The 27,662-nt window shown below is 42.7% G+C and overlaps 1 protein-coding gene across 5 annotated transcripts; it reads left to right on the top strand.

Moving 5' to 3' along the window:
- The first annotated feature begins 241 nt into the window (after window positions 1-241).
- On the top strand, window positions 242-27,662 carry setd5 (SET domain containing 5). 5 transcript variants are annotated; one of them, XM_026169102.1, is made up of 25 exons: window positions 242-363; window positions 12,895-13,158; window positions 14,609-14,711; window positions 15,109-15,365; window positions 15,591-15,652; window positions 15,738-15,925; window positions 16,563-16,601; window positions 16,712-17,002; window positions 18,293-18,441; window positions 18,545-18,662; window positions 18,778-18,887; window positions 18,985-19,237; window positions 19,476-19,556; window positions 19,643-19,804; window positions 19,889-20,263; window positions 20,699-20,959; window positions 21,108-21,225; window positions 21,411-21,640; window positions 22,005-22,061; window positions 22,171-22,650; window positions 23,026-23,118; window positions 25,215-25,501; window positions 25,637-25,758; window positions 26,275-26,363; window positions 27,047-27,662. In XM_026169102.1, exons 2-25 carry the CDS (start codon window positions 13,088-13,090, stop codon window positions 27,605-27,607), a joined length of 4,557 nt encoding a protein of 1,518 aa, XP_026024887.1. In that variant the 5' UTR covers window positions 242-363; window positions 12,895-13,087; the 3' UTR covers window positions 27,608-27,662. The 5 variants fall into 5 exon arrangements, with proteins under 5 accessions (XP_026024887.1, XP_026024889.1, XP_026024886.1 ...); XM_026169104.1 differs by having other exon boundaries at window positions 242-728; window positions 15,139-15,365; XM_026169101.1 differs by having other exon boundaries at window positions 242-728.

The raw sequence follows: 27,662 nt of genomic DNA, 5'->3' as shown, positions 1-27,662 counted from the left end.
TGGGTATCAAATTATCTCCCGATCCTGCCATTCACTCCTGCCTGTTCACCACCACTACACACATATAATGAAAGGAAATTTTCGCACCACTCCTCAAAGCAGTACCCGCCCTGTTTTACGTAGTAAAAGGAAAAAATAATCGACGCTGCCTTTCGCCAATGACTTGCACGTATATCGCGTGCGTAACATGAGTGACATATTGGAATCGAATCACTGACGAGAGGCGGGAAACATCAGCAAGGGCCGCCCAAGGAGAGGGCCCCTGCACGGTCGCCAGGGAAACCCCGTGGCGTGGTTGTGTGTCAGTTTCGCTGGGACCCGCGGTCGATGCCGGCGAGGAGGGGGATGGGCGCCTCTGCGAATGTAAGGACCGAGACAGAATCAGAGCTCTGTATCACATACAGCAGCTTATGCCCCATTATAAATAGCGATTGTAAATATACAAGACACTAAAATAAACTGATGTATTTGCCGGGGAGCTAATATAGATACTCAATGGATGCAGTGCACGTGAACAGCACAGGGAATTTAACTTTCCGTCTATGCGTGGGAGACCCTGAGAAGTTTGTTTCCTAACCCTGGAGAGGGAGCCACTTATAAGGGCAAAGGATACAGGAGACTCCGAGGCCGATATACAGGCCTGATTGGAATCGATGTTGGGATGCTCTAAGGACTTCCTACTTTACATTATATTACCTCGTTTATACAAGTTTGGAATGCCTCTTTAGGTGAGTACTTAACATTTGTGTCAATTGGCTATATAGTTCTCGCTATATACGAGGGTTTGTAACTATAACCAACACACCAAATAACCATATTTTCCGTCTACCCACCTCAGCTACGAAGCTACATAACTTAGCTAGCTAAGTACCTAGCGCCTACTTCAATTTATTACAATAAGTTATTTCCAGAAGAGTAGTTTGCTTGGCTGGCTAAAAAGCGACCTTTATCGATGGTCTGCCTTACAGGGCTGCTCCGGGCTGTGTCTGGACTTCCGTGCCCTTTTCGTCGGCTCCTCGTGTTGTTTTTTTTATAGCTAGCTCGGTAGTCTGAGAATCCATCACACTGTTAGTTTTGTTGAGCTCTAATGTTCGACCAGTATTTGAACTACGTACGTAAATCTGTTAGTAACATCATGTAAGTTAACACGAGTTTTACTCGTGTAGCATTTAGGCCATTAGAGGTCCCTTAATTATTTTTCTTATTATTTTATTGGTGTTAATGTGAAAGCTAAACGTGTCCCAGTTGGCTGTCGTTCTAACGTTACACGAGTACTTAAGTAAACTGTATTTTTCCACGAGAGAACTAATGTCGTTTTCAAACATTTATAAATAAACTTCAAGTTGTTTAAGTTTGAATACCAAGCCCCCGCAGTGGTTAACCTTACAAATTCAAAACATTAGTAACAGCACACTACACTTTTGCGTTTCTAGGCATGTTATTGTGTTAGTGTCAGATTAGAATACAAATGCATTCTGTTTGTTGGGCTTAAAAGTTCAGAACCAGAGCGCACAGGAAAATGCAAACTTGTTTCACCTTAAGTCAAAAACGATTTGTTGCGTTGTTTATTGACAGCATTGTTTTAAATTGTTTCCATTGTTACCACGAAATTCTCAAAGTGTTTGAAAGTAAAGTCGTGAAATGGTTTGCCACTCATGTAAGCTCAGCGGACAGCTGCTGCGTTGGAGAACGTTAGCAGAGGCAACAAATGCTAACCTAGCCTTTGAGCTAACTTTCTGAATGTTCTGCAGGCAATTGTGTCCTTATTTTGAACCAGTATCCTACAGCTCATACACACGCAGAGAAGTCTTTGATGTGTATACACACGATGATGTGTTTGCAAGCCGAAATCCCGTGGATTTCTGCCCCGAGTTTTATGGAAAATACGGCGCTCACATCATGGTGGTGTTTGCTACATCATGTTAATGCATTTGTCTCATTCCTAGCTTCGCTCGGGTGTGTTGTTCATACTGAAAAAGCTCAGTTGTGCTTTGGCCATATATCTCTTGCCTCTTGTTTTCCCTCTGTGGATGTAGGCTCTAGCTCTAACAAACAGAAAACCAGAGTTGTTGGGTAGTGACTTGCTGTTCTTCACCTCCCCCAACCTACCAACCCCCAGTCTCCGTGGTGGCGGTTAAAAGAAATGGGTGGTATTTCAGAGAGGGGAGCGCTTGTTTCCTTTTTTAGCCTCCATTTTTTTAATTCCAGCGTGTGAGTAGCACTGTTGAAGTCTGACTGTAGCAATCACAACTTTTACTCAAGTTGAAGACTACTAAACGTCTTGTTACGTTTTAACACGTCGTACTTTGTGGTGTTTGACATTCCCAACCTTTTCTTGATTATGACACCGTATTTCGTTTTCACCTACACCTCCGTTGGGGTGAGAAGGAAAAAAAGCTCTGGATTGTTATTCAATTTCGAAGTTTAGATTAGAGTATCTCTATGCAAAGTAATAGCATAAAACAATACCTTTCCCTGTGTGGCTTATTTCATGATGAGCGTATTTCGGAATACAAACTGTTGCCCAGTTTGTTGCCAGAGTAGAGTTTCTCCTCTGAGTCGCACCACATAAGCTTGCATTGTGCGGAGCTGAAATTCGGCGCTGTGGACGCAGCAAGTAGAGAAGGGAGACAGTGCTTTTGCTTTGGTAGGACAGTTGAATCAAAACCACTGGACGTGAGATCTGTCTTGAATTCACAAGGGCTTTATTTTGTCTCATTTCCATTATTATTTTTTCATTTATTTTAGTTTTAAATTACTTATGTAACTGAATACTATACTATGAACCCAGATGGTAATCGTTAAGTTATTTGTTGTTTGGTTGCTCACCACTAAAAATCTACCTAATAAGGAGATTTGAGGCTACAAAACATATGTGGCTTCTTCTCCACTGAGCCCTCTTTTACCTAGCTTCATGAGTACAAAGGTTACACGTGCCTTGCTGGGGGTTCAGCCAGAGTTAAGTATTTGGATCGATCTGTATGACTATTGGAAGCCAGATCAGTTTTCCAAGGATTGTTTTGATCGGTTGCAACTAGCATTCTCTGAATATGTTTCCTGTCTTTTAATAGACAGAGTGAGCTGCAGTCCCCCCCCCCCCCCCCATTTCTTATCTTGAACAAACAATACACTTACTAACAGAGACAAAGACATGGGAGAGAGTAAGAAATGCATCTAGTATTTAGGACAGGGGCAAGTACATACAGCAGCAAACGTTACTTACTTGACCCACCACTCCAAGGAAGCTAAAACTGTACTGCTGGGTTGCTTGTTACTGCTCTGTCGGAAAGCCTTCTGCCATATTGGTTTTCCAGGCCTATCAAGTAGCTTTGCATATGTTTTAGCGAGAGGTGTGTGTTTTTGTGGTGGGGGTAGGGGTAGTTACATCAGTTAGGCTGTCTTTGAGAGCATAATAATCAGTACTTGTGTGTACATGTGAGTGGAAATGTCTGAGGGACATGGACCCTTCTTTCCCACTATGGGCCGCTGAAAATTTGGCAATATGAAGAATGTGCAGACAGACAAGGTTAGCTTGGCCCAGTTTTTGTGTTGGTGAGAAATGCTCCGCTTCACTTAATAATTTTCACCTAGCAATTTAAGACAAAGACATATAACTGCTTCATGACATGTCCTTGAAAGCATAATTGGCCCGAGTAGGCACTGTGGATCATGCAAAATCTTTAGAGATTTTTAACTCTGGTTTATGTTTATGTACAGAGGAGAATAAAGCAGGATGTTGGCCTATTTCCAAATGAAGACAGGATTCTCTCTGCGTGCAGACAGTGGGAGAAGGGCGCAGGGATTGTTGCTGTGAGGGAAAAGGGGGGGGGGGACCCTATCCTCTTAGCTTTCCATTTGCATGCTGATGACACTCCGTATCATTACATGGAGGGCAGGTGTAGCTATTGATATTGTAATAAGGTTTTGTGTGTGCTGTGCTCATGTGATCAAGTTAGCCAAGTTACCATTGTGGTTCCATGTAACCTGTATTCACTTCAGTGAATATGTCATATGCATTTTAGTTGCGGTGCATTTTATTAACAATGTTTTATTCCTTAAATACAAATTAATCTTTTTTAAAATAAATTTTTAAAGTGTTATTTATCTTTTTAATATCTTCAGTACCCTTGAGCTACCCATCAAGCCTTTTTTTCTTAATTTTAGGTACATATTACTTTCTCCTCTGTAGCATTTCCTCTGCAGCCGCTGTGTGTTATGCGGCTTGCTGTCTTTCACAACAGGGTTAAAAACAAGTCCCTGTGACGCCTGCCTTAGTGGTGGCTTCCTATTGGTGCATGAGCTCTGAAGTTGCTCCAATGGGGCGCAGCTCTTCCTCAGTGCTGGGGGAGCAGTGTTGCAGAGGGCTGCGCTGGTTAATTCTGTTTTGTGCCGAGAAGCAATGCTTCTTGGGAGAATAATGGAGGAGGAGGAGGCGGCTAGGGTTAAAAAAAAAAAAAAAACACAAGGCTGAAGGGGGGTGAAGCAGGCAATCTATGTAATCGTCTCTTTTGCTTGCTTGCTTGCTCTTTCTCTCTCTCTCTCCTTGTTTTAGTGCACTGTGATGTTGTGTCCTTCATTTCCTTTTCTTTGTCTTACCTCACATTGCTCATCTTGCTCTCTACTGGTATGTGGTTTTGCATACAGCTTAGAGTTTCTGTCTGTCCCGTCCACCTTTTGAACTGCAGGCAGCCATTTTAGACTTCGCCACATTAATCCTGTTTCTTTCTTTCCTCTCCAGTCTTACTGCCTCTTCCAGTGCTCACCACAATAATAATTGTGATGATGATGAACTGCCCAGCTGTTTTGTAAAAAACATCAGATTGGAAAATCTAAAAGGACAAATCTGGATGTGAGTGCCCTGAGGGTGCTGTCAGTCTGGTAGAAAGCTTAAAAATAAAACAGAGCAGAAGGAAAAGCATTTTTTTGGTACCAAAGTCAATCCAGACAAGAGTCTGCTGCAGATGCCCTTTTTTCTAATGCACAACACTGGGACTAAAAATGGGGTAAATGAGTGACCAGTGCAACCTGGGGGGGGGGGGAGAGAGGGAGAGAGAGAGGGACATCTGACTTGGACTATGAAAGGCTTATATATAACAGCAGTTCAAAATGGCTGCCAAGGTCCACTCTTTTCTCCTTTGAGTGACACCTTCCAGTCTCACACCAGAAAGTACAGCATATGTATGCTGCAGCAACGTGGTGGCAGGGCAAGGCCTCATGCCACTCTAGATAATACTGTCACCCAAAAGAGGAAATGGAAATGTCATGTAAATGTGTTTGTCATGCAGTGAGATCACGTGGTGTAGGACAGAGGGTTTATATTATGTCAGAGCATGAGCTTACCTAACAACAAGATTCCTCCTCCTTTTGTGTGTGTGTGTGTGTGGGGGGGGGGAGCTTCCTCTCATACCTTTGCTAGACTACTCCTTGGAAAATATCTCTTCCCACATTTAGTAGTATTTTAAAGGGAATTCTGCTATTCATGAAAACTCGAGTGTTCTCTGAAGCTTTTTAAAATGTTTAGCTTAGTTAGCTCCCCAACAGAGAAATTTTCAGTTGAGGTTTATCACTACAGTAACCCTGTTGGTTATTATCCTTTTAATGTTGCTGTTGTTTTGGTGCGCTGAGTCAGTCTTTAATAGCAGCCCATTTGACTTCGACTTCAGGGGAAGAATGACCATACAGGTGTGGCAGAAAGACACTGTCTGAATTTTGCTTAGTCCTTTGTTTTTTCCTCTTCAGGGTTACTGAGCCTGAAATGGACAGTAGCTGGCTTGTTTGGCTTGAAACAGATGATTGATTTTATGTCATGCTTAGCCCTGCTGTCGACTGCTCTCTCCCTCACCCTTCTTACAGCACCCACTTGGCCTTTGTTCTCTATTGTGTGTCTCTCATCTCCAGTCTGGTCCTGGTCCATTCAGGCAGCTGGACATTGTTGTGTTAATGGCAGGCCACACTGCGCTCCCAGGAAGCTTGACCGCTCAGCATGACAACAGCCACATCATGGCTAAAGTTGAAGCATTATCTAGTGACAGATAAACTCAGCTGCAAGTCACTATAGCATATAATATTCTTAACTGTGTGTGGACCTGATGCTTGCATCACTTATTCATACTTTGTCCCTTTACCCACATGTTTTGAGGTTATGCAGAGTAGGCTTTGTTGTTTATATTTGTGTACAGTTGCCTGAACAGTTGGCTGATGCCTCAGTCAGATCACAGCTTGTTCCAGGAGCATTCTCAGCTGGCTGGCTGTGTGGAAACCATATCTGTTTCAGGCAGCTCTTGCACTTTGTAATTGTGGTTGAAGCCCACGATTATGCTGCTGCAGTGCAGTGAGGGATAGTCTGTAGTCCCAAGTATCTGAATGTTTCATCTTGTTTATTCAAATGTTCTATTTTGCCTGGTTCAAAGATTTCAGGGAAGAGAATGACACAGTTTGGAATAAGCTACTGATTGAGCTGTGTGGGTGATTTTTGCCTTCTTTTTATGAGAATAATAATAGTAATATTTTGTTGCTTGAGAGAAACAAACTGTTATGTCACCATGGCAGTGGAAGCCATTGTTAGTCATATTAAAATGTACAAATGAACTACGTGGATAAAAATACCTTCCATAAAGGCCATCTTTTCATATCCTCCCTTAAGAGGCTCATTATCCTGTAGATGTTCTGTGTTTAGAGAAATCTGCGAAGCAGCATTATAATGCATGTCAAAATGCTCGGTACAAATCTATGTTAAAGTCCCTCACATCCTGTTTAGTGTGTGTGTGTGTGTGTGTGTGTGTGTGTGTGTGTGTTTATCATTTTGTTTTATTGTGAATTTGTTTGGGTAAGTGTGAAATAAGATCTGGACTGAGCCATGCTCTCCCTGACCGCATATCCCGTTTGTCTTTAAGCCAGGCCCTATTGATTTGCCTGCTCTTCATCTTCTATTTCCTTTTGCTGTTGCTTAGAGTGCAGTTCAACCTGCACATTTCTGGGGAATGGCAGATATATTCATATCCTGCCTAGTACAGCCAGCATGTGTGCGGGGGCAGAGTGAGGGGGTTGGTGTAATCTCACTGGACTGTACGTGTTGTGGAGGCTTGGTCGGGCACAGGTGGACACTGTGCATGGACATGATGTTAAACTCCAGTTTTGTTTTTGGGGAATTTTTTGCTTTTGTTGTTGTTGTTGTTTTTGTTATGTTTGTGCCTGTGAAGACCACTTATTGGTTTCATCAAAGCTATAGGTGGCAAGACATGGTGTTTGGCCTGCTTCGCCAGTTAATTTAATGTCTTAGTCAAAATTGTAATGGCACATAAAATAGAAAAAAAAAATGCACGCACAGGTTAATCTTTGTGAAATTGAAATCTGAGAATAGCCACTGGCTTTGTATTTCTTTCATTTTCAGAAAGAAAAATAAAGCCAGTGGTTGTTTTTCAGTGTTCTACCTGTAGTGTAGTGTACCTGTAGTGCCATGTTCTTTGTCTCTTGGAGGTCATTTAGCTCTTAGTGTAGCTTCAAAAACAGTATTTTAAATTTGCAACACTGAAGTCAACATTTTACTGTAAACAAAATGGCCACAGTACATGCTCTAGAGTTTGTTCAGTTGACTTAATTGCATTTATTCCAGTGCTGTGCCTTTCTCACATGGTAATATCAGCATTACCTTAATGCAGAAGTGATATTGCAGTCCTATTCTAAGGCTTGGAGGTGAAGGATTTTATAACTCGTTCTTAAATGCTACTCAAATGTTGTATAGTTCTAGTCAACCACATTACTGGATCATTTTTAGAAGGAAGGTTGGTACTCTAGCCTTCTCGAATGTTGTGGAGATGTACAGCTCATTGTCCTGGTTGGTGGTATTGAACTGGTCACTGCCATTGTACATTGAAAAAACGAGAATAAAAATTTATCTGAGTAGCATTTCTGGCATAGATTACCAAGGGCAGTTTGTGAAGTTGGCTAGTTGCACCATCTAAAACAAAGCCGTATTCCTCAAGGACACATTATCTGTATTGGGATTGAAAATGTTGGTGTAATGCTTACCAGCAGCAGGTATGATGCTAAACTTTTGAACATTCACCATAGTTTTTGGTTACTCGTTCGATGTGGTAAACCAAATCTGGACTTCCTGTCGTTTTGTAGTTTTTATTGACTTAATCTGTACATTTCTTTAGAACAATGTTTTGTTTTTGTTCGTTTATTTGCCAAATTAATATGGTCCACCATGTAAGGTCGTTATAATTTGGTTACATAAAGACTTGGTTAATAGTGCTGCAGTAGAGGAAATGATCTGGACTAAGATTAAATTTGCCATTCTGTTGTTATTTGTGAAGCACCATGTTAGATTGTGTGTGCATATATGGCCTAAATGTTATGCATCTATCTGCCACCAGATGGCGTCTTGTTGTTGAGAAATGCCAAACATCTGTTACTCTAGGCCTGATCTTATTATTAACACTATTACCGTAGCTTACCTCCACCCGTGTGTGAATGTGAGAGTGAATGAATAGTGGCATTGTAAAGCGCTTTGGGTGCCTTGAAACTAGCCTTGAAAAGCGCTATATAAATCCAATTTTTTATTATTATTATTATTATTATTATTATTATTATTAGAATGAGATCACGGATACCGGTAGCATAAATGAGCTTTATCCGAAAGGTGGATGAGCTCTGGCCTGGCAATAGGATGACAAGTTTAGTCATTCTGGAGGGGTTCAGAGTAGAGCCGGTACTCCTCAACATCGAAAAGAAGATGGCTGTTGCCTCCAGGGTAAGCTGTTCCAGCCTGGCATGTCCTACCAGGTCGAGGCTCTGGCGTTGATCTGGGACGTGCTGGGAATATTACAGTATTTTAGGACCATAAGGCGCACTGAATTATAAGGCGCATTAAGCGAAACAAAATCGGATCAAACTTTACTCAGCTTACTCTTTTTGCTTAACTTCCGTACCATTGATTCATTAATATTGAAATCTCTCGCAGCTGCTCCAATCCCTTGTTGTTGCAGTATATTAATGAATAACCTCGTAATGTGGATGGATTATCTCTGTTGTTCTCCTGAAGTTTGGTCCATTTACAGCATCAGGAGCCCTCACGTTAACTTTTATTAAGTAAAAAAAAAAAAGTCAGCGTTCATCCCTCCAGCTTCACTGTGTTTATGTTATGCTAACATAGCTGTGTCGCTAGCGATCACATAGCACAGCATTATATACCAGCTAGCCCAACTTCAGTAACTCTACAAACGTCACTGCTGTTTAGTTTTCTGTCTTCATTTATGTTGGAAGTGATAGCAGAGCTGTACGTTTAATTTTTTCAGAAATCTCTCAGTCAGAACATGCTATATCATGTTTTTAGGTGGAAACTAGCGAGCTAACTTCCTGCTGACTTCTGTTTTCATGGATGCCTGGATGTTAAACTTAATTGTTACACCTGGTAAAGCAGCAACACTGATAATTTTATTAAAGGTGAAAATTTTTAGTTTTTAACTCTCAGTGATGCTGCAGTGTTCGTTTGACTTTGGGGCCTGAAGCGGACGGAGGACCTGGATTACTCCGCCAGGCGCCTGACTACGGTAGCCGTAATGCTCCGATAATCCATCAAGCGGTGCAGCTTCATAACTTACTAAAGTCATACTAAAACATTTTTGACAGATTTTTGAGCGCCGTGTACCTCATAAAATCGGTTCGAGGTCAGTAAGCACAACCAGAAATCATACATAAGCTGCACTGGATTATAAGGTGTACTGTCAATTTTGGAGAAATTTAAAGTTAAGTGCGACTTACATTGTGGAAAATATGGTATGTCTATGAGCTGGCCTGGGAAAGGCTTGGTATTTCCCTGGTTAAGCTGGTGGAGGTAGCTGACGAGAGGGAGATCTGGGATTCCTTGCTGGTGCTCCCGTGACCCACTTCAGATAAGAAAATAGCTGGATGATGTTGTTTTGTTATTTTAGAGTTTATCTTTTAGTGCAGTGCGTGAGCAGCGTACATCATTCATAGTGTGGCGCATTGTGTTATGCACTATTCAGACGCAGTTCATTCATTTTTCTGATGTTAATTTGTTTTTAATTTAATATTTTAATAATATATATGCATGCTCGTCACTATATGAAATGTGCTCACTATTTAAACCAGGTATTTGTACAATATACAAAGACTCGTCTGGCATTATGAGAGAGATTTAAGTGACGTTTGTGTCTCCTTATGAGCTGTTCATTTTGTGTGCATGTTCCTCCCCTTTGGACTTGTCTCCGAAATGGCCTCTGTTCTACTGAAGTGAAAAGACTTTGAGCCTTTTGGTAATTTGAGCCCAGTATTCATGGCTGGAGGAATGAACAAGGGAGAGAGGGTGGTATTAGGGAGGAGAAGCGAGGTAAAGAAAGGCTTTCCTTCTTCGTATGGAATTTACCTCCCTAGCACCCCGTCTGGTTCTTTTGGAAGGATCCCAAGTAGTGAGACTTTGAGTTGGGTAGGCCCAAGGTGTCTATTTCTGAGGCAGTGATCTTCCACAGGGATCGCCAGCAGCTTAAAGAGCCCCTGAATGAGGTGCTCTACTACATGCCATCTTCTAAATATCTAAATCTGAGGCAAACTTCAGTTAGTCGTTGTCTGTCTGTGCTTGTTGTTTGTTTTCATGTATCCAGTAAGTCATGCTTAAAGAGCAGTTCCTGAAAGAGCGAAATATTTTTGTGTGTATGTGTCTTGTGTCCTTATCTGATAGATGCATGGGAGCTGTTTTCTTCTTGTCACCTTCCCATGTGCATAGGCACATGTGCATTTTCAGCTCTATGGTGCTGACATTCTTTTTGACAGTGAGCTGACCTTGACATTATTGGAAGCTCCCAATCTTTCTGTAGTTGTCTTGGGGCTGGGGCACAAGGGCAGCACTCGCTGTAGCCAAGGGACCACTCTAGAAATGTCATGCATCCTGTTGTTCTTAATTAACATGGATGCCTGCTATTAAAGCAGCCTGTTTGAGTGTCGGGCTTACTCTTGTTGCAATGGATCTTATCACTATGGGGTTTTATAAGCTAATGTATCTATTTGCTTGTTTGACCAGGGGATGACCTTGGTGAGAGCCAAATCCTCTCATTGTCGTGTGAACAGCGCACAGGAAGACGTGTTCCTCTTTCTGCAGATCTTGCCTTTAGCTCCGCTTCTGTCAGGGTCGTTGAGCGAGCGCAAGCAGGAGAACAAGATACAGTGTGGGTCAGTGTTTCAGCTAAGTGTGGTCACATGACAAGAGGGATGGGCCTCATCTTGAATGACTCACCTCTACAGCTGTCTGAGCAAAAAAGCGCCTCCTATTGGTTTCTCCATTACTGCATCCTGATGGGAGTGTAAGCAGAGCTGTAAATCCCCTGGTTGTTTTTTCTGCTCTTTGAATAGTCTCACCTCCCTCCTCCATGTTAAACACCTCCGTATGGATAAGAGATGGGCCCATCACACAATGTCCTTATCAAGTTATCATTGTAGACGCAGGCAGATAAATGCTCTCTTCGACTACATGAAGCCTTTATTGTCAAGATGACTCAGCAAATTTGGTTCTTCGTTATTTGTGCAACAGTGGGTTTCCTGTTTAATGTTTAGGTTATGTGGTCGTGGCAACCTGACAACACTGTCAGTTTTCAGTCAAGGCAGTAACCTGTTGTAAACTCTGGTAGTTGTTTATATATTAATGTTTATATATGGTAAAGTGCCCTTATAAACAAGCCCTGTCTTTTTCATTAGGGAATGTACATTCAGTTAGTGGTCATCTTTTTGTGTCTAATCAGAAATATGGACTTCACCATAAATGTTGACCTTTGGAAAGCTGTTGGAAAAAAAAATGTTGGAGGCAACTCAGTAACTTATTCATTGTTTAATCAAACAGCTGTGACAAGGAAAGTTGTTTGAGTAGGTATAGAGTCAGCGTTTCACTAAACATAAGTCTGTAGCCTTTTTTCAATGCTGACACTCTGATTCCATAACAGGAAAACCACACTAAATATGAAAATGATTAACAGCTGCATTCAATTTAGCTGTGTGTCCAGGTTCCTGGCATTGCACACACTTTCCCTTTGGTTTACTGCAGTGATTTGCAACCAAGGGTACAAGTACCTTCGTGGGTGGGAGTCAGGGTTGCTTTCGTGGGAAGTAACTGACGGTCCACTCCCCAATAAAACACTTAAATAAACAAAAGTAAGAACAGGAAGTATAAATTAACTGCTAGGTGTCATGAAAAACCTGTAGAAATACACAAACAAATACAAAAATACCTTACTTGGTACTGGTAACAAGTGAAACCTTTTTGTTAAAGGCCTACACGAGAAGTTGCAACTAGCTAACAATAAGGATAAATGAGCAGAAATGTTAGCTAAACATAACAGAAAAAATACTATGTTTAGCAAACAGTTATGTTTTGTAAGACATTTGAAAATTATTAGCTGTAAATACAGTTAGCAGTTAATTATGCTCTAAACATAAAGAGTAAACCATTTGACTTTTCATTTTTAAAGGATTTGACTAAATGTAAATGATAAATACTGCAGTTGAAATGTCAGGCAATAGGTATGGATGAATAGTTGTTGGATGACAGTTTGCAAAAAAGTGAAATGGATATGAAATGTGAGTAAATTGTTCTTGAGTCCAAGATTTTCAGGAAATGGGGCAAAAAGGTTGGCATTTGATGCCTTACTGGAACCGTTTTATATCTGTGCCATTCCTGATATTACATTTAAATCACAATAATACTTCCTGTTTTATAATATTAGACACACAAAGCTGTCTATAGAAGATAACATGTCTATGATTGAATATGCAGTTCATTCCAAGATGCATTGCTTATTTTGAGCCATTCGTTGATTGTCTGTATTCAGGCAATGGATCTGTATGTAACTGATGGCATGTCTGTCTTGTACCCATTCTTCTCAGGTCCCCCATGACCGTGAGCCGTGGGCTACGGCTCGGCGGCACCCCACCTCTGGAGTGGTCTGTTGCTGTAATTGGGACCCTGTGATTCCTCGCTTCACCTCTCCTCCTTCCCCTATCCCATCCTGTCCCCCCCCTTCCCCTCCCCTTCCTCCCCCCTCTTCCCCCCCTCCCACGCGTCGCTGTGCTGGACGTCATGAGCATAGTAATCGCTCTGGGAGTCACCACACCTGAAACGTCTTATTCAGATATGGCTGCTGGATCAGAGTACGTAGTCAGTTTCAGCAAGGTGTGACTTGCAAGAAATGTTCTGTAAGAGCTGGGTTTTGTTGTTAAGATCATCAGCTCTACTGATTAAAATGTCTCCCAACCTCCTTATACTCATATGCGGATGTAACATGGCTTAAATAGAACAAGAGTGCCAGGAAAACAAACTTCCTGTTTAACCTGATTATCTACATGTATTGCTACTGTACTGCACAACAAGGAGTCAGATAAGTTTTCAACCATATCCAGAGATGTCTGGAAAATGTGCGTTTATGTGGAACTATATAATGCTCTAGCTGCTCATTATTTGTTAAACATAAGCGTTAATGTGGTTGAACAGGGAATTTAAGATTGCAAAGATCTGACCAAGGGCAAAAGAGTAAAGTAGCTTGAGTGCTCAGGGCAAAAGAAATGCTGAAAGCAATGGCAGTAGTCATCATAAAGCAGAACATTTTCTTTCTGTTTGAAGGGCATTTCCTGTGTTTGGAAAATGTGATTATTTGTTTCTAACAAAGTATGAATATGATGCTAACACTGCTGCACCCCCAGTGCCCTCTAAGATGAATTCAAGAAGCGCTTACACAATGCATAATCAAATGTGTTATTTTGAAATAATTTCTAAGGGGACTGCTTTGTACTTTGAACATAAAACTGTAACATGATGTTACATGAAGTCTGTATTTTGATAGACATTGAAAAAAATACCAGATGTGACATTTTGACATGAATTTTCAAGGTTGTTTTAAGTTGACTTGAGACAACCACTGTCTGTTACACAGACAAAAAGAACAGCCAATATCCAAGAGTTGAATTATTCTCCCTGTGTCACAGGTTCTTATCTTCCACCTCTTATTAAGCAGCTAGATGTATGTTGTTCTTCTCCATGCCCGAACTATTGAATAGCATCTGAAAAAATGTATACAGACAGATCAAGTGAGCACAGTTGCCACTTCTTTGAAGGTAAATCTGCCTACGTGACTGAGGTTATTTGGAATGCAGTTGGACCCTTTCCCATCCAACCCTGTTCATGGCCCCCTTCAGTTTCCTGCAAAGCTCAGGCAGGGGAGTTTAAAAAAAAAAAAAAAAAAGACAGACATACTACACACACAGTGGTTATTTATTATTATTATTTTTTTTAACCTTGATGTTAGCTTCAGTATTGGAGTACGAGGCAAGAGTAGGAAAGGTTGTTCCTGGTCTGGTTAGACCTTAACTAAAGGGCGAGGGAGTTGCATAACATAATGGCGGCCCACATTCCATTTCCTAAATTGCTGCTCTTCCAGGCAGGGCAGCGAGTGAAGGATCTTGGTGCCATCTAGTGACTGATCTTTATTAAAACAGATGCTTGTGTAACATTGGTAAAAAAGGCAAAGTGGGGAAATGTCTACAGCATTATCTATGTGTCGCTTACAATGTTTTAAATATATATATATATTGTTATTTTTTCCAGCCCTGAGTCAGTTGAAGCAAGCCCTGCAGTGAATGAGAAAAACTACAACAACCACAGCTGTGGGAGCGCACAGAGTCATGGGTATCGGGGGCTACCATATGCTGTGAGTTCATACGGCTCTTCCCTAATCATCAGCTCTAATCATAGCATGTCTTATTGAAGTATTACTTTTCATAATGGGAGTACTTGTGTACAATTGTGAATGTTTTAGTGGCTTAAAATGACCCAGTTTAATCTATCTGATCTTTCCTTTTTCCTAATCTTTTCAAGTGTCTTCTGTTATGATTTCACAATAAGAGTAAAACTAAGAACTGGTGATGTTTGTAGTTTAGATGTATAAATATGAGTCCTGCTATTAGTCTTTGGTAACCACACACTACTTCTGGTATTAACAACTGAACTGTTTCACATACTTGGTTTTTTTTTTTTTTTTTTGCCCTCATTTTCATTCGTCTCCATTTTCCGTTTCCCTTTTTTGCCTGAACACCCGTTGTTTGAAGATGCAACAGTCTTCCGTTGTGTGTTGTCAGGATCACAACTATGGCGCGCCCCCTCCCCCAACCCCACCCGCCTCCCCGCTCTCTCAAACCATCATTCCCCGTATGGATCTCAACGGCGTGGTACGCAGCTCTCACTATCACGATACTGCTGAGGACAACTCGGCCGACAGCGACAGCTCCTCAGAGGAGGATGGGGCCTCCTGGTGTCACTGCAACCTGACGCCGGACGGCCTGCTCATCAAATGCGACAACTGCAGGTGAGACGTGTAAAAGCCCTTCTTGTCTGAATGCTGGAACATAGGTTCCAACTGCTGTAACTGGTACAAGTGTGTAGCACTTAACCTGTTTAATGGAAATAAGAGAAAATTATTTTTTATTAAAATTCAGGCTGTGACAATAATACAACATGCGGTAAAAGCCTTTATGACATCGCCCCCTTTAATTTTTTTTGTCTGATTTGTTTTGTTGCCTTTGTATCACAGGGGACTGGACAGAAGGAAAGGAGTAAAAGGCCAACACAGGAAAAAAACAGAAAATGTCTCAGGTATCACAGTTCACTTCATAAACTACAGTTTTCATCTCAGAGAAGGCGGTTTATCAACACCTGTTTATTTGCTCTTTTTTTGTAGCTGGAGAGAGTAGCGCAACCGAGAGTGGTGATGAAGAGGTGTCACCCTCCACCATCTCCTATACTGCCACCCAGCACACACCAACCAGCATCAAACTCACTGTCAACAGAGTCAAAAGGAGCAAATCCAAAAAGAGGAAGAAGAGCACAGAGAAGGCCCGTGGAACACAGAAGGCCAAGAAGATTAAAGTGAGTAAAGCAGAGTATGAGAAAATACAGTTTCCCACACACAGGTGCCTGTTATTATTTCTACATGGCTTCATCTTGTCATTGCACGCCCTGCATCTTACAATATTAAGTACCTTGAGGTGACTGTGGTTTGGTGCTATATAAATAAGATTTAATTGAATCAGTTAAAGTATATTAAAATTTCTTCATTCTTCGTTTACAATTTTAGTTAATTTGATGCTAACTAGCTAGCGCACAGCTCTTCCCACAGGCTCATTACATTACTTTTGTGGTTCCCGATGCCAGTCGGCTGCTCTCCGGGAGATCCTCCTGTCCTATAAACTTCAACTGATTGTTGGTTGTTCTTGAAATTGGGAGTATATTAACTGAATGCAATGCTAGCAGGTGGGGCAGATTCAGCTATTCTTATTGTATTTTAATGTTTCATCTAAGAAAATCATCTTTTATGCACACAATACATGCATGGACACACAAACCCTCTCTGCCTCATAAGATTACATTGTGTAAGATCCACAATGGAGTTTGTTTTGTTTTTTTTCTCTTGTGCTGCTTTTCTTGTACTGATATATTGACCCCAGCTCAGTTTTTATGATAAAATCTCCATTTCTTTAAATTGGTTTATTTTTCTTTCTTTTAGGCTTTCAGAGAGGGTTCTAGGAAGTCTATGAGGATGAAGGTAACATTAGACAGTTCTAGACAACAGAGCCCATTAAGGAAAAAAAAAAACCTCTCTGTGCATCTCACATAGACTCTTAGACAGTTCTCTTGATCATGACTTTTGTACAGAACTCTACCACAGAGGCTAGTGTGTTGGATGAGAACACAGAAGAGGGATGGGAGAGCAGGATCCGCCAGTGGACAGACCAGTATGAGGAGGCTCTTGCCAACCAGTACAGCGCAGATGTGCAGACACTGCTCCAGCTTCACCGATCAGCCAGTACCACCATCTCAAAGAGCGAAAGTGGTGCCACGACACCTGCTTCAACCACACAGATACATGCCTCAATGGATTCTATGGACACCATCAACCGCACTGAGCTGACCTGTAACAATACGGTTTTGGGCTCACAGATGCAGGTCAGTCCTACAAATAAAACTTTGTATGGATAGATTTTAAAAAAATGTTGAAGAACATCCCAGTCGGTATGATAAGTGACTTAGTTGTGCCATTATGTCTCCATTACTGGTTTTAATGGAATCTGCTGGCTAGGGATGAGAATTAATAAGAATTGAGCGATTCTGATTCCATTATCAATATCACTTATGGATTCGATTCATGCAAATTAATTACATGCTGTGTGGTCAAATGTTTGTGCATGTTGGATGTTTTTCCCATCTTTGTTGTGATCAGTGTTGGGGCTGTTACTCAAAAAGTAAAGTTAAAAAGTTATTTCACAGAATACTTTCTTAAAAGTAATGCAGTACGTTTCTTAATTACACCCAGGAGAAAGACATTCGATATACTACTCACGTTAGTTTCATCTTACTCTGTAAAATGACCTCAAAGACACTGTCTCATAATTACAATTAACAATATAAACCTGAGGCTACAGCCCCACACACCAACACAAATCCCTATCCTAATGAGGACACAGGATCTTTCTCTTAGTAGTTAGGTATGGACACAAAGCAAAGATGACAACCACAACAAAGAGACTTTAAAGCATTTGCCACGGTCATTCTAGTGTAGCAGTCTCCACTTAACCAATGTGCTCTCATCCTTTTTATGTCATGAAAGTAATATCCACATCCACGCTGTAGACTGCACCACTATTTTCCTCCTGTGACACACAAACTGAAATCAGCTGATCGTAGCAAGAGTGCAAGAACCCATAACCAAACTAACGATTCAAAGGAATTGGACTACTGGAAACTAGTTCACTACAAAAACCAGTTCTCGATTCCCATCCCTACTGCTGGCTGCTTGCTAAGATCCAATCGCAATTCTGTTTTCAAAGAACCCAGTGATATTAATTTTATCCTCTGTTATCTTTTCTGATTGACAGTTAAAAATTATCCTTTGTTATACTGACCCTCTGTGCAGTCTTTCACTTCATCCGCTATCTAATAGCCCATTTTAGTTCTTCCCCCCTTCCAGGAAACTTTATTCTGATTGGCTGTTTCTTGCAAGGAAAAGGATTGAACAGGAGCCATTCTCTGAGATTAAGGCCAACCCCTCTCTGTTTCAGGCAATTTTTCTGCTCCTTCGCTCTTCCGGATTTCAGACACTGAGTGCAGTCTGTGTCCAAGAGTCCAAGATTTTGGTTTATAGTTTTTACTTTATACCCTATTTACTTATGAAAGAAGATAAGGAAAAAGTATAATATTTTTAATGTTTGCCTGTCTCTTTAAAAAATAACTTTATAGCTCCAGCTTGGCCGAGTAACACGGGTGCAGAAACACAGGAAGATACTCCGAGCAGCAAAGAACCTGGAGCCGGACACACTCATTATTGAATACCGGGGAAAGGTCATGCTCAAACAACAATTTGAAGTCAATGGGCACTTCTTCAAAAAGTAATTGTTAATGAGCTACTAAACTACAAAATATGTAATCGGAATTTTGTCTAAATACATTGTTTCACCTGTGAACAGCTTTTCACTCTATTTTTCTTTCTAGACCATACCCGTTCGTGCTGTTCTACTCAAAATTTAATGATGTAGAGATGTGCGTTGATGCCAGGACTTTTGGAAATGACGCCCGCTTCATCAGGAGGTCTTGTACACCCAATGCCGAGGTCAGCTGTTAAGCATTTTGAAAAATAAATCTAAATGCTTGCTAGTTAGCAATGTTTGACGTTTTCATTTAATTCTTGCAGCTAAAACAACCCATAAGCTTGCTTTCTACCACAGGTCCGGCATATGATCGCTGAGGGCATGATCCATCTGTGCATCTATGCTGTCAGGCAAATCACAAAAGACTCTGAGGTCACCATTGGATTTGACTACGAGTTCAATAGCTGGTCAGTTGCTGTCCTCTCTGACGTTCTCCTTTCTTTTAATCAGCAGTTTCTGTTTTCTTATTGGGTTTTTTTGTTTGTTTTTTTAACAAAATAACAGTAATTACAAAGTGGACTGTGCCTGCCATAAAAGCAACCAAAACTGCCCAGTGCAGAAGCACAACCTGAGCCCTAGGGATAACTTGGTGAGTCCCCCTTCCCTGCCGCCTCCTTCCCCTTTGATTGGTGCTGAGACACGAAGGAGAAAAGCACGAAGGAAAGAGCTGGAGGGCAGTCTAGCTGCTGATGGAAACCAGATGCTGGAGCAGCAGCAACAGGACACCAGCGATCTACAGGGGACCAGTGACACAGAGGTGTGTGTGTGCGCGTGGTTAGATTTGATTTTCCAAATAATTGTGTTCAGCGTTGAGGTTAGGCAGCAATAAGAGTTCTACATTAGCTTTAGATTAAAAATCGCCACATCAATAAACACTGCTTCAATACATTTTTGTAAAGTGCAGGCTTGCGGTTTTTTAGAAGTCGTTACATGATTCAATTTGTTGCTTGTCAGGTAAGGTCATTACCTCATGTGATGCTTGTCTGTGCAATTAGGAGAGACTGACAGATGAAGTTAAGGTGGAAGAGGGGGACGAAGGAGAAGTTGATGAAAATGGGGTCATCTCCAATAAAAAAGTAAGTCACATTGCATTTCATGATTTAAGTTGTCCACTCTCGGTAATTCACATAACACTGACTTACATGTCTGCCTGTCCACATAGTCTCTTAACATCCTCGAAAGGAGGAGGAGAAGAATAGGAGGAGCTGAAGTCAAGGAGGAGGGTTTAGAAACTGAGGATGGGGCAGGAAACCCTACAGGGAACTCCTCCATCCCCCAGCACGCTGGAGTTGGGATCAGCACGCGACGCACCACCTATGTTGTGGTCAGTCACGAAGAAAAATTTTAGATTTCTAATTTCTTTTGTGTTCTATATTGAACCAGTTTAATCATTGCATTTATGTTGCAGGAAGCACCATCTATTGAAGAAAAACCCTCCCTCCCCATCCTGCCTGCCCCTGTTGCTCCCCCTAAACCCATAAAACCATCCAAGCCTCGTCCTAAGAGTCGAATATCTCGCTACCGGTCAAGCTCATCCCAGCGTGCCCGACGGCAACGCCAAGCCCTCGCCCAACAAGCTGCAGCAGCTGCAGCAGCAGCAAGGGCAACAACACCAACATCAGCAGATCAGGGTGCTGCTGTGGACGAGGAGGGAAGTCAGGGTGCATACGGTGCTGAACACAGCCACGGGGAGAACAGCCTGGGTGGTCCTCTTGTAGATGGAGATGGCCAAGGCCTTAACTGCATGAACAGAGGCAATCTGCGGTACCCTAAGACCAAGAAGGTAAGACTTTCTACATATACTAAAAGTAATACAGTGGAACCCCGTCATACGAAATTAATTCGTTCCCGAGGGTCTTTCGTAAGTCGAAAATTTTCATAAGTCGAAGCCTTTTGAGTAAACGATAGGCTAATTGCTAACTGCAACAACAATACGTCGTTCAAGTGGAACAGCGAAGCGCAAGTACGAAAGCCAAGGGGGTTGTCACGTGATTCGGAAGGCTTGTGGGCATTGTAGGCATTCTGGGCTCAGCCAATCAGAGCCAGCGGATTTCGTTACGCGGGCATTTTGCTGTAACACGGGCAGAACTATTGCTGTTAAGTGCCTTCGTAACTTGAATTTTTCGTTAAATGGGGTATTCATACATCAGGGTTCCACTGTACAAAGTCCTTTACCTTCTATGAACTATGCAAATGTAACTTTCCATTTTCTTCTCAGTACCTGGTGACAGAATGGCTAAATGACAAAATTCCTGGAGGAGAGAGAATCCACCAGGAGGTGCCTGTTGAGCGCACACTGCGGATAACCACTGACCCCACAGTTCTAGCCACCACGCTGAACATGCTTCCAGGTCTCTCTCAGTCATCACTCATCTGCACCACACCCAGACACTACATCCGCTTCGGTTCCCCGTTCAACCCTGAGAGACGCCGGCCTCGTCCGCTCCAAATGGATGGCACTTACGGCTGCTACAAAAAGGTAAACTTGGAAAAAGGTGTTTTTGGGATGGATGGGTGTGTATCCCACACACAGATTGGATGTTTCACATTTGGTGGCAAAACAAGTGTGTGTTCTTGTCTGTTTTCTCTTTTTTTTTCATAAACCCTTTGTGGTCGTCTTTATGCAGAGATGGATCAAACAGGTGGAGGATGAGAGCTGCTCGGCCAGTGTGGAGGATGGCACAGAGTCCACCTCCTCCCAGCAAAGTACCAGTAGCAGATCCACACCGAACCCCCTATCCAGTGGTAATTGCTTCCACACCTCCATCTGGCTAAGAAAGCACCAAAGCTAGCAGATCAGTGAAGCATGATTCAGAACTCGGCACTAAATGAAAAGTTTGTTTGTAACTGCAAATATGTTTGACTGTTGTAACTGTGGTCCTAGGCTACTTAACGTTCTTGTTGTTTTTGTCATGTTTTTTAAATCACAGAACTCACTGCACCTTTTAAAAAGCGTCGCTCCAAGTATATTACAGAAATAACACCAGCACCCTCGGACCACCTGCTTCGCCCGCTATCACCCATCACCCCTCCACTTCCAGAGGACTCCCTCCACCCACTGCTCCAGACTCCCTGTGGCTCCCTGCTGCCCAACGGTCTGGCCTATTCACCTATGCCCTCACTGCCTGCCAGCCGCTGCAACACACCGTTGCAGTTTGAAGTAAGGGCATAAATATCCACACAGTTTTCTGATGCCTGAGCTTATTTACTATCAAAGTCCAGTGAAATCCAACAGGCCACAAAGGAGAGTTTAGTGATGTACAAATTTCCTTTTCTGTCAGTCCGAGGGAGCTGCACTCTGCTCAGCTGACTCATCTGTGTCAGGACCTGTTGCAACAACCTCACATTACCTCACTTAGTAGTTCAATCTTGTTGCACAGCAGCAAACTCTAGAAGGGCTGTGTGTAAGAGTTTGATGGCCACCACCCCTAAACATCTCAATCTCTTGGTTTTGAACAGATTGCAAGACTTCAGAAAAAGACACACGCTTGGTTTGACACTAATAGACTTTGTTTTGTCTCTAGAACATATCATCCCCTGAGGCGTCTCCTGTCCATCGTCCCGAGTCCATATCCCCTGAGGTACATTTCTTCTCACATATCATGGCACTGATAAAGAAAATGGCTTTACGGTTGACATAACAATGAAGTTTATTTATTTGTTCTTCCCGTTTCCTGTCCTGTCCTTCAGCCATGTCTTCAGACAGACTTTGATGCCTCTCGGCCGCAGTTCCCAGACCTGTCACTCCCCTCCAACATGGAGAGCCCTGTTGCCATGACCTCGGATGATTTTTCCCAATCTGGAGCAGGCCAAGATTCGCAGGGCCCATCTTCTGTAGGGACCAGTTCCCTAAACCCACTGTCATGCCCTTCTTCAGACATAAACCCCCAAAACAGGGAGCAGGCCTTCAGGACAGAGTTCAACCTCATATATACCTGCTCTCCCCTCAACGCAAACCTGGGCAACCCGACAGCCACCGACCGACGCCTCTCCCAGTCAGAAGGGGGATTCTCACCTGCAGATTCCTTCCACGGTTCGATAAGCGGCCAGGGCCTGTTTGGAGAAGTGGGCCCCGGGTCCATGTCACCGTTTGGAGAGCCCCATTTTGGAGGAGGCTACCCTGACAATGGCACACCGCCTCACACCAGCAATCCACCACAAAAAAAGAAGGCAAGTTCCCCATATCTTAATGATACACGGAAAAGATGTTTGAGGTAACTTTGCAGGTAAATCTTAGGGGTTTCTTCTCAGACACAAATAACTTGTGTGAAACACAAACTGAAAAGCCAGAACTCATGATGTGCTTTTCCCCGTGCTCTGTTTGCCCATTAACTTTGTCTTAAATCTGTTTGGTCCCCTGTGTCCGGTATTCAAAACCAAACATCACAGGCATTTAGAAGCTGACCTCTTATGTGTATCTGAAATGATTTCCAGTCTGTAGATTTTACCCTTCCTCCTTTTTCCTTTACTTTCCTCCTCTTGCTCCTCCTCGTTGCTCCTTGACACTCTTTGCCAAGTCTCTCTTCCACTTTTCTTCCAAGGCAGAGGGCCAACCAGCATACCATTAGTCTGCTGACAGGGAAGCCAGATTACCAGGCAATAGCTGTAAGAAGTGAATACAAGCCAGTACAAAATATGGTGAATATTCTCCCTACAACTACATCTTTAGAAGTGTGCATGTAAATATTGTTTCTTTGCATCTGCATACAACACCCACGCCATGCTCCAGCAGCTCTGCCCTCTCCCCTTCTCCAAAACCTACATTGAATTATGATTCTGTAGTTTCCAGAAAGAGTTATTTTGCCATTTCAGTCAAGCTCATTGAAGTGTGTAAGGTTCATCCATTGCCTTCAACACAAGAGACAAATTCCACAAATTGTTATGATGGTGTCGGGTGTGCTCATGCTCCATCTCATCTATGGCTCTTTCCAAACTGGGACTTGTGGTTTATCCACATCCACTGTAAGAGGGGCTAAATTTGTCAAAGTGGTTCACAGCAACCCTCCCCCCCAAAAATGAAAACGGACAGTATCACGTGGCACCAGAAGAGGGGCGTAGCATGGATCAAGGGTCTGACACATGCATAGATTAACATTCATTAATCTTATTGATAATTGTTCTGAAGCTGCTTGGAAAAACTTAGTTCAGTAAAGCAGCAATTGCTCCTCAGACTGCCAGTAACATGTACTTCCTTACTGCCTTAACGAAAAATCTGTGCCTTAGTTGTGTTGTAATCTCAAACCCCTCTGAAATCCTACGCTGTAATTTGATGTGCACCTCCCTGGATATATAACTGTTGTGGTGACACAACCCTCAGCTATTGTGATCGGCCTGTTTAATACCATCAATTCCTCCTGTGCATTTCCGAGTACTTTTCAGCTGCAGTGTTTGAATTCATCTGTTAGAAAATAACAATCACGACCAGAGAGAAAGTCCCAGCATTTTATTGGTTTCTACCAGCTGGCACTGCAGCAAAACAAAACACTAGAAAACGAGCACAAGGTAATTAATCCATACGGATAAAGGGTGTTAGCCACTTATGTAGGTTAAGTCATATGCTATAGAACAGGAGTAAGCAACTCCAGGCCTCGCGTGCCGGTGTCCTGCCTGTTTTAGATATCACCCCGGGTCAACGCACCTGAATCGAATGATTATGTCAATACCAGGCCTCTGGAGAACTCCCAGACATGTTAAGGAGGTCATTTAGCCATTTAAATCAGCTGTGGACACAGCAGCAAGGACAAATCTAAAACCTGCTCTAGAAAGACTGACCACAGCCTAAATCTGGCTTCAGTCAGCCACATTGACTTGTTTACTCTTCAACCTAAGTTTCGTTTAAGGTTGTTATATCTCTGCGTTCTTGTCAAAATCAACAGAAGCATAAAAAAAATTCTTATAATTAACTGCGCTTGGCATTTAAACATTTCATGCTCTTTTAATAGGTGACCATTTGTAGACCTTATTGTGGTGGGGGGGGGGGAAGGTAAACTGATAGCTTTTGGTGCTCTGTGGTAACTTCATCCTGACATCTGGTCCCTCTGACAGTACAGCCTTGTAGCTTACCTCACATGTGATGTTAAACTGGTTGAAAGATTCAGGCAAGAGCCATCCATGTCAGTTATATATCTATATATACTATGTGTGTGTATATATAAATATATATATATATAATATATAGATGTGTATGTGTGCGTGTGTGGTCATGCCACTCCCCTGCCTCTTTCATAACCCTCTGTTCTTTTGTGTCATGATGACATTAAGCTGGGATGAGCACTCTCATTCTCATTGTAAACGGTGCAGGTGTGTGTATGTGTCGTGCGTGTGTGTGTGTGCTCGAACCTTCTGTGGATATGTTTTCGTAGTTATTGTTTCAGCGTGATTGCATCATGGTGTGGTGCATTTAAAGTTGCTTGCTCCTCTGTCAAAGCTTATGTACTAACACTGCATTGACAACGCAACAGTATGTTGTGTTTGAGTCTCTCGTGACTACAAGTCTGGTCATGGAAGAACAACAGATGTCGTTGCTCCCTGCTGGTGAAGGTGTTTCTCTAAAAATTCTTTAATAGTAATTACAGTTTTCAGGTGAGTCCTCTAGCGTGGTGCATGCGGTCTGCCTGTCACTCAGTGCAGTTTTGGTGAATGGTGTGATTGAGCGAGCAGCCTGGCATAAGTGAGTCCATCAGTTCCTCAGCAGCAGGGTTTGAACAGACTCCCTCTTCCCTCTGCTGCTATAGGTGTCTTTGCTGGAATACCGCAAGAGGAAGCAGGGCAGTGGTCGTGACTCGGAGCCAGCCAGCAGCAGCTCCTCTCTGGGTGGCACTTCCACACAGCCTGGCTCCCACTACAACAAGGAGTCCCATCATCCTCATAACCATCAGCAGATGCCGCTTCCAGCATCTCCACAAAGCACCTTCTCATCCTCAGCACACTCCACCTCAGTCCCACACGTAGAGGAAGTCAGTCCTCCGGAGCACCAGGGCTTGTCAGTGCAGTCCAGACGCCAGGACAGCAACAACCAGTGGTGAGAAGTCCTTTTAAAGATGACTCACTAAATTGGCCTTTCAGTACATGTTCGGCTATGTTAATTGCAATAATTCAGAGCCTAGCAGATAAATAAATAAATGAATGGAGATCTCACAGTTGTCTGTTTTCCAAGGATGGTCCCCACTACTGTTGAGCGTCTGAGGGAAGGCCAGGGGGTTCTAGAGCGAGTGCTGAGAAGCTTCAAGGTGGACCGGAGTTACAAGAGGAGTGAAGGCTCCATAGAGAAGGAATCTGGTATGAATGCAATCGACACGTCACAACAACAAGAATATATTGTTAGACTTTATAGACAGCCTAGTATAAAGCAGTATGTTAGGGATGGCTATTTTAAGGAAAATTAGTATTCGCTGTTCGCTGGGTACCATTTGACTGTTTTCTTTTTTTTTTTTTTTTTTTTTTTTTTAAAGGACACCCAAAGAATATAGTAATCGTCATCTTTGGCGTCTTTATTTCTTTGTACAGTAGGAGATGATCCCATAGCACCTCTAACAGCTAAAACCTGGTGCTAGCATGTTTTTTTTATTTTATAGTACTTGGTAAATGACTTTTGGCTTTGGCAGTCCCTTACATCCTGCTGTGTGCCATTCTAAAGCAAAGACAAATCTATAGTTTAATACAACAAATGGTCACAAGCAATTTGATTCATTTATATTTTGATAACTGTTGAAATATCTGTGTATGCTCTTTAATTTTCCTTAAAACGTTGCTCTTTTCTTAGTGGTGAAATTGGTTGTCCTGTTTTGTTTTCAGATGTCGATCGATATGAGATGCAGGCAGTGTCCATGGCTTCTTCCACGAAGAGTCCACACAGATACAGCCCCTCTGTTTACTCTCACCAGGTAGCTGGTCCACATCACTTTGAACTTGCTGTCCCTGTTTTGCGTTAGTTGCTTGTAAATTAAGTTCAGTATTCAACAATGACTTCTTGGGTGATTGGCAGAATTTTTTTCAAATTCTGTTCTCCAACCGTTATGAAGGAGACGATCAAAAACAATTAGTCTGCTGAATTCATTTGTCCTATTAAATTCAGCGCTTCCATTTTCTTTAGAGGTGCAGTCATCCCTCTATAGAAGTATGTTTTTCAACAAGATATGATAATAGAGATAAGATGGCCTTTATTAGTCCCACACGTAGGGAATTTGTTGTGTCACTGCAGAAAGTGGGCAGTGTGAAGTTACAGCAGCAAAGTTTAAGAAAAACAGTGGAACAGGATAAGAGATCGTTGTAGAAGTAATAGTCAGCAAGGTTTCGATATTTGACCATGTGTAGCATCACTTCAGGCGTGTCGGCCTTGAAAGATGAATATGGTACCTGAGACGAGACATACTTGAGGAAAAAATTGCTAAAACTTACTTCATTTTAAGAGTGGCTCCCCTCTTAAAATAAAAAGGGGGGTTGTGTTTTTGTTTTTCCCTCCCCCCTCTTCTCTGAAAAACAAATTAAACATCTAGAGCTGGAAATGAGCTGAACAGAAATGTATCAGTGTCACACAGTGTGTGCCTATGTATGTATTTGTGTGCAGGCCACAGAAAGCCACAGACAGACTGACAGCCCGATGTTCCTCCAGCAGACCTCCAGCTCTCCATTCCGGTGTTCCTACAGCCCGTCATCAGGCCAGAATGTCTACCAGCGCCTCTCCTCTTCCCACCAAGGACACGCCCAGGACCACCCCCCAGCCTCATACTCAAGTCCCACCCCCACTTCCTCAACAGACTCCAGGCCAGCGACAGGCTCGCTTCACCAGCAGAGTGGTAGCAGTAGCGCGGATGGAGGCTACAGCAGCAGCCACTTAAAAGCCAGCCTTTTGAACAGCAGCAGCCTGGTGGGGGCTCCTGCCCCAGGATCCCGGGTCCATGGGCAGACTAAAACAGACTCTGGTGCGCAGGCCTCCAAAGGGAGTCAGCATCAGGCACCTCGCAGCCTGAAGTCAGGCAGCCCAGGTCAGGCAGTGCTGCAGGCTAGCCCCAGACTGCTGTCGGCCTCTGGACCGACACACTACCCCCAGCGAGGGACGAACCTCAGTCAGTTCCAGCACTCTTCCCTGCAGGGATCCGGAGTAAGGACACAGTCAGGAAGCTTTTAGGACCTTGTATGTGTGTGTGTGTGTGTGCGCGCGAGTGTGTGTGTGTGTGTGTGTG

Source organism: Astatotilapia calliptera, chromosome 5 (genome assembly GCF_900246225.1).
Source record: "Astatotilapia calliptera chromosome 5, fAstCal1.2, whole genome shotgun sequence".
Classification (NCBI taxonomy): Eukaryota; Metazoa; Chordata; class Actinopteri; order Cichliformes; family Cichlidae; genus Astatotilapia; species Astatotilapia calliptera.
Note: the sequence above shows the minus strand (reverse complement) of the source record. Positions and strands in the feature narration are given on the sequence as shown.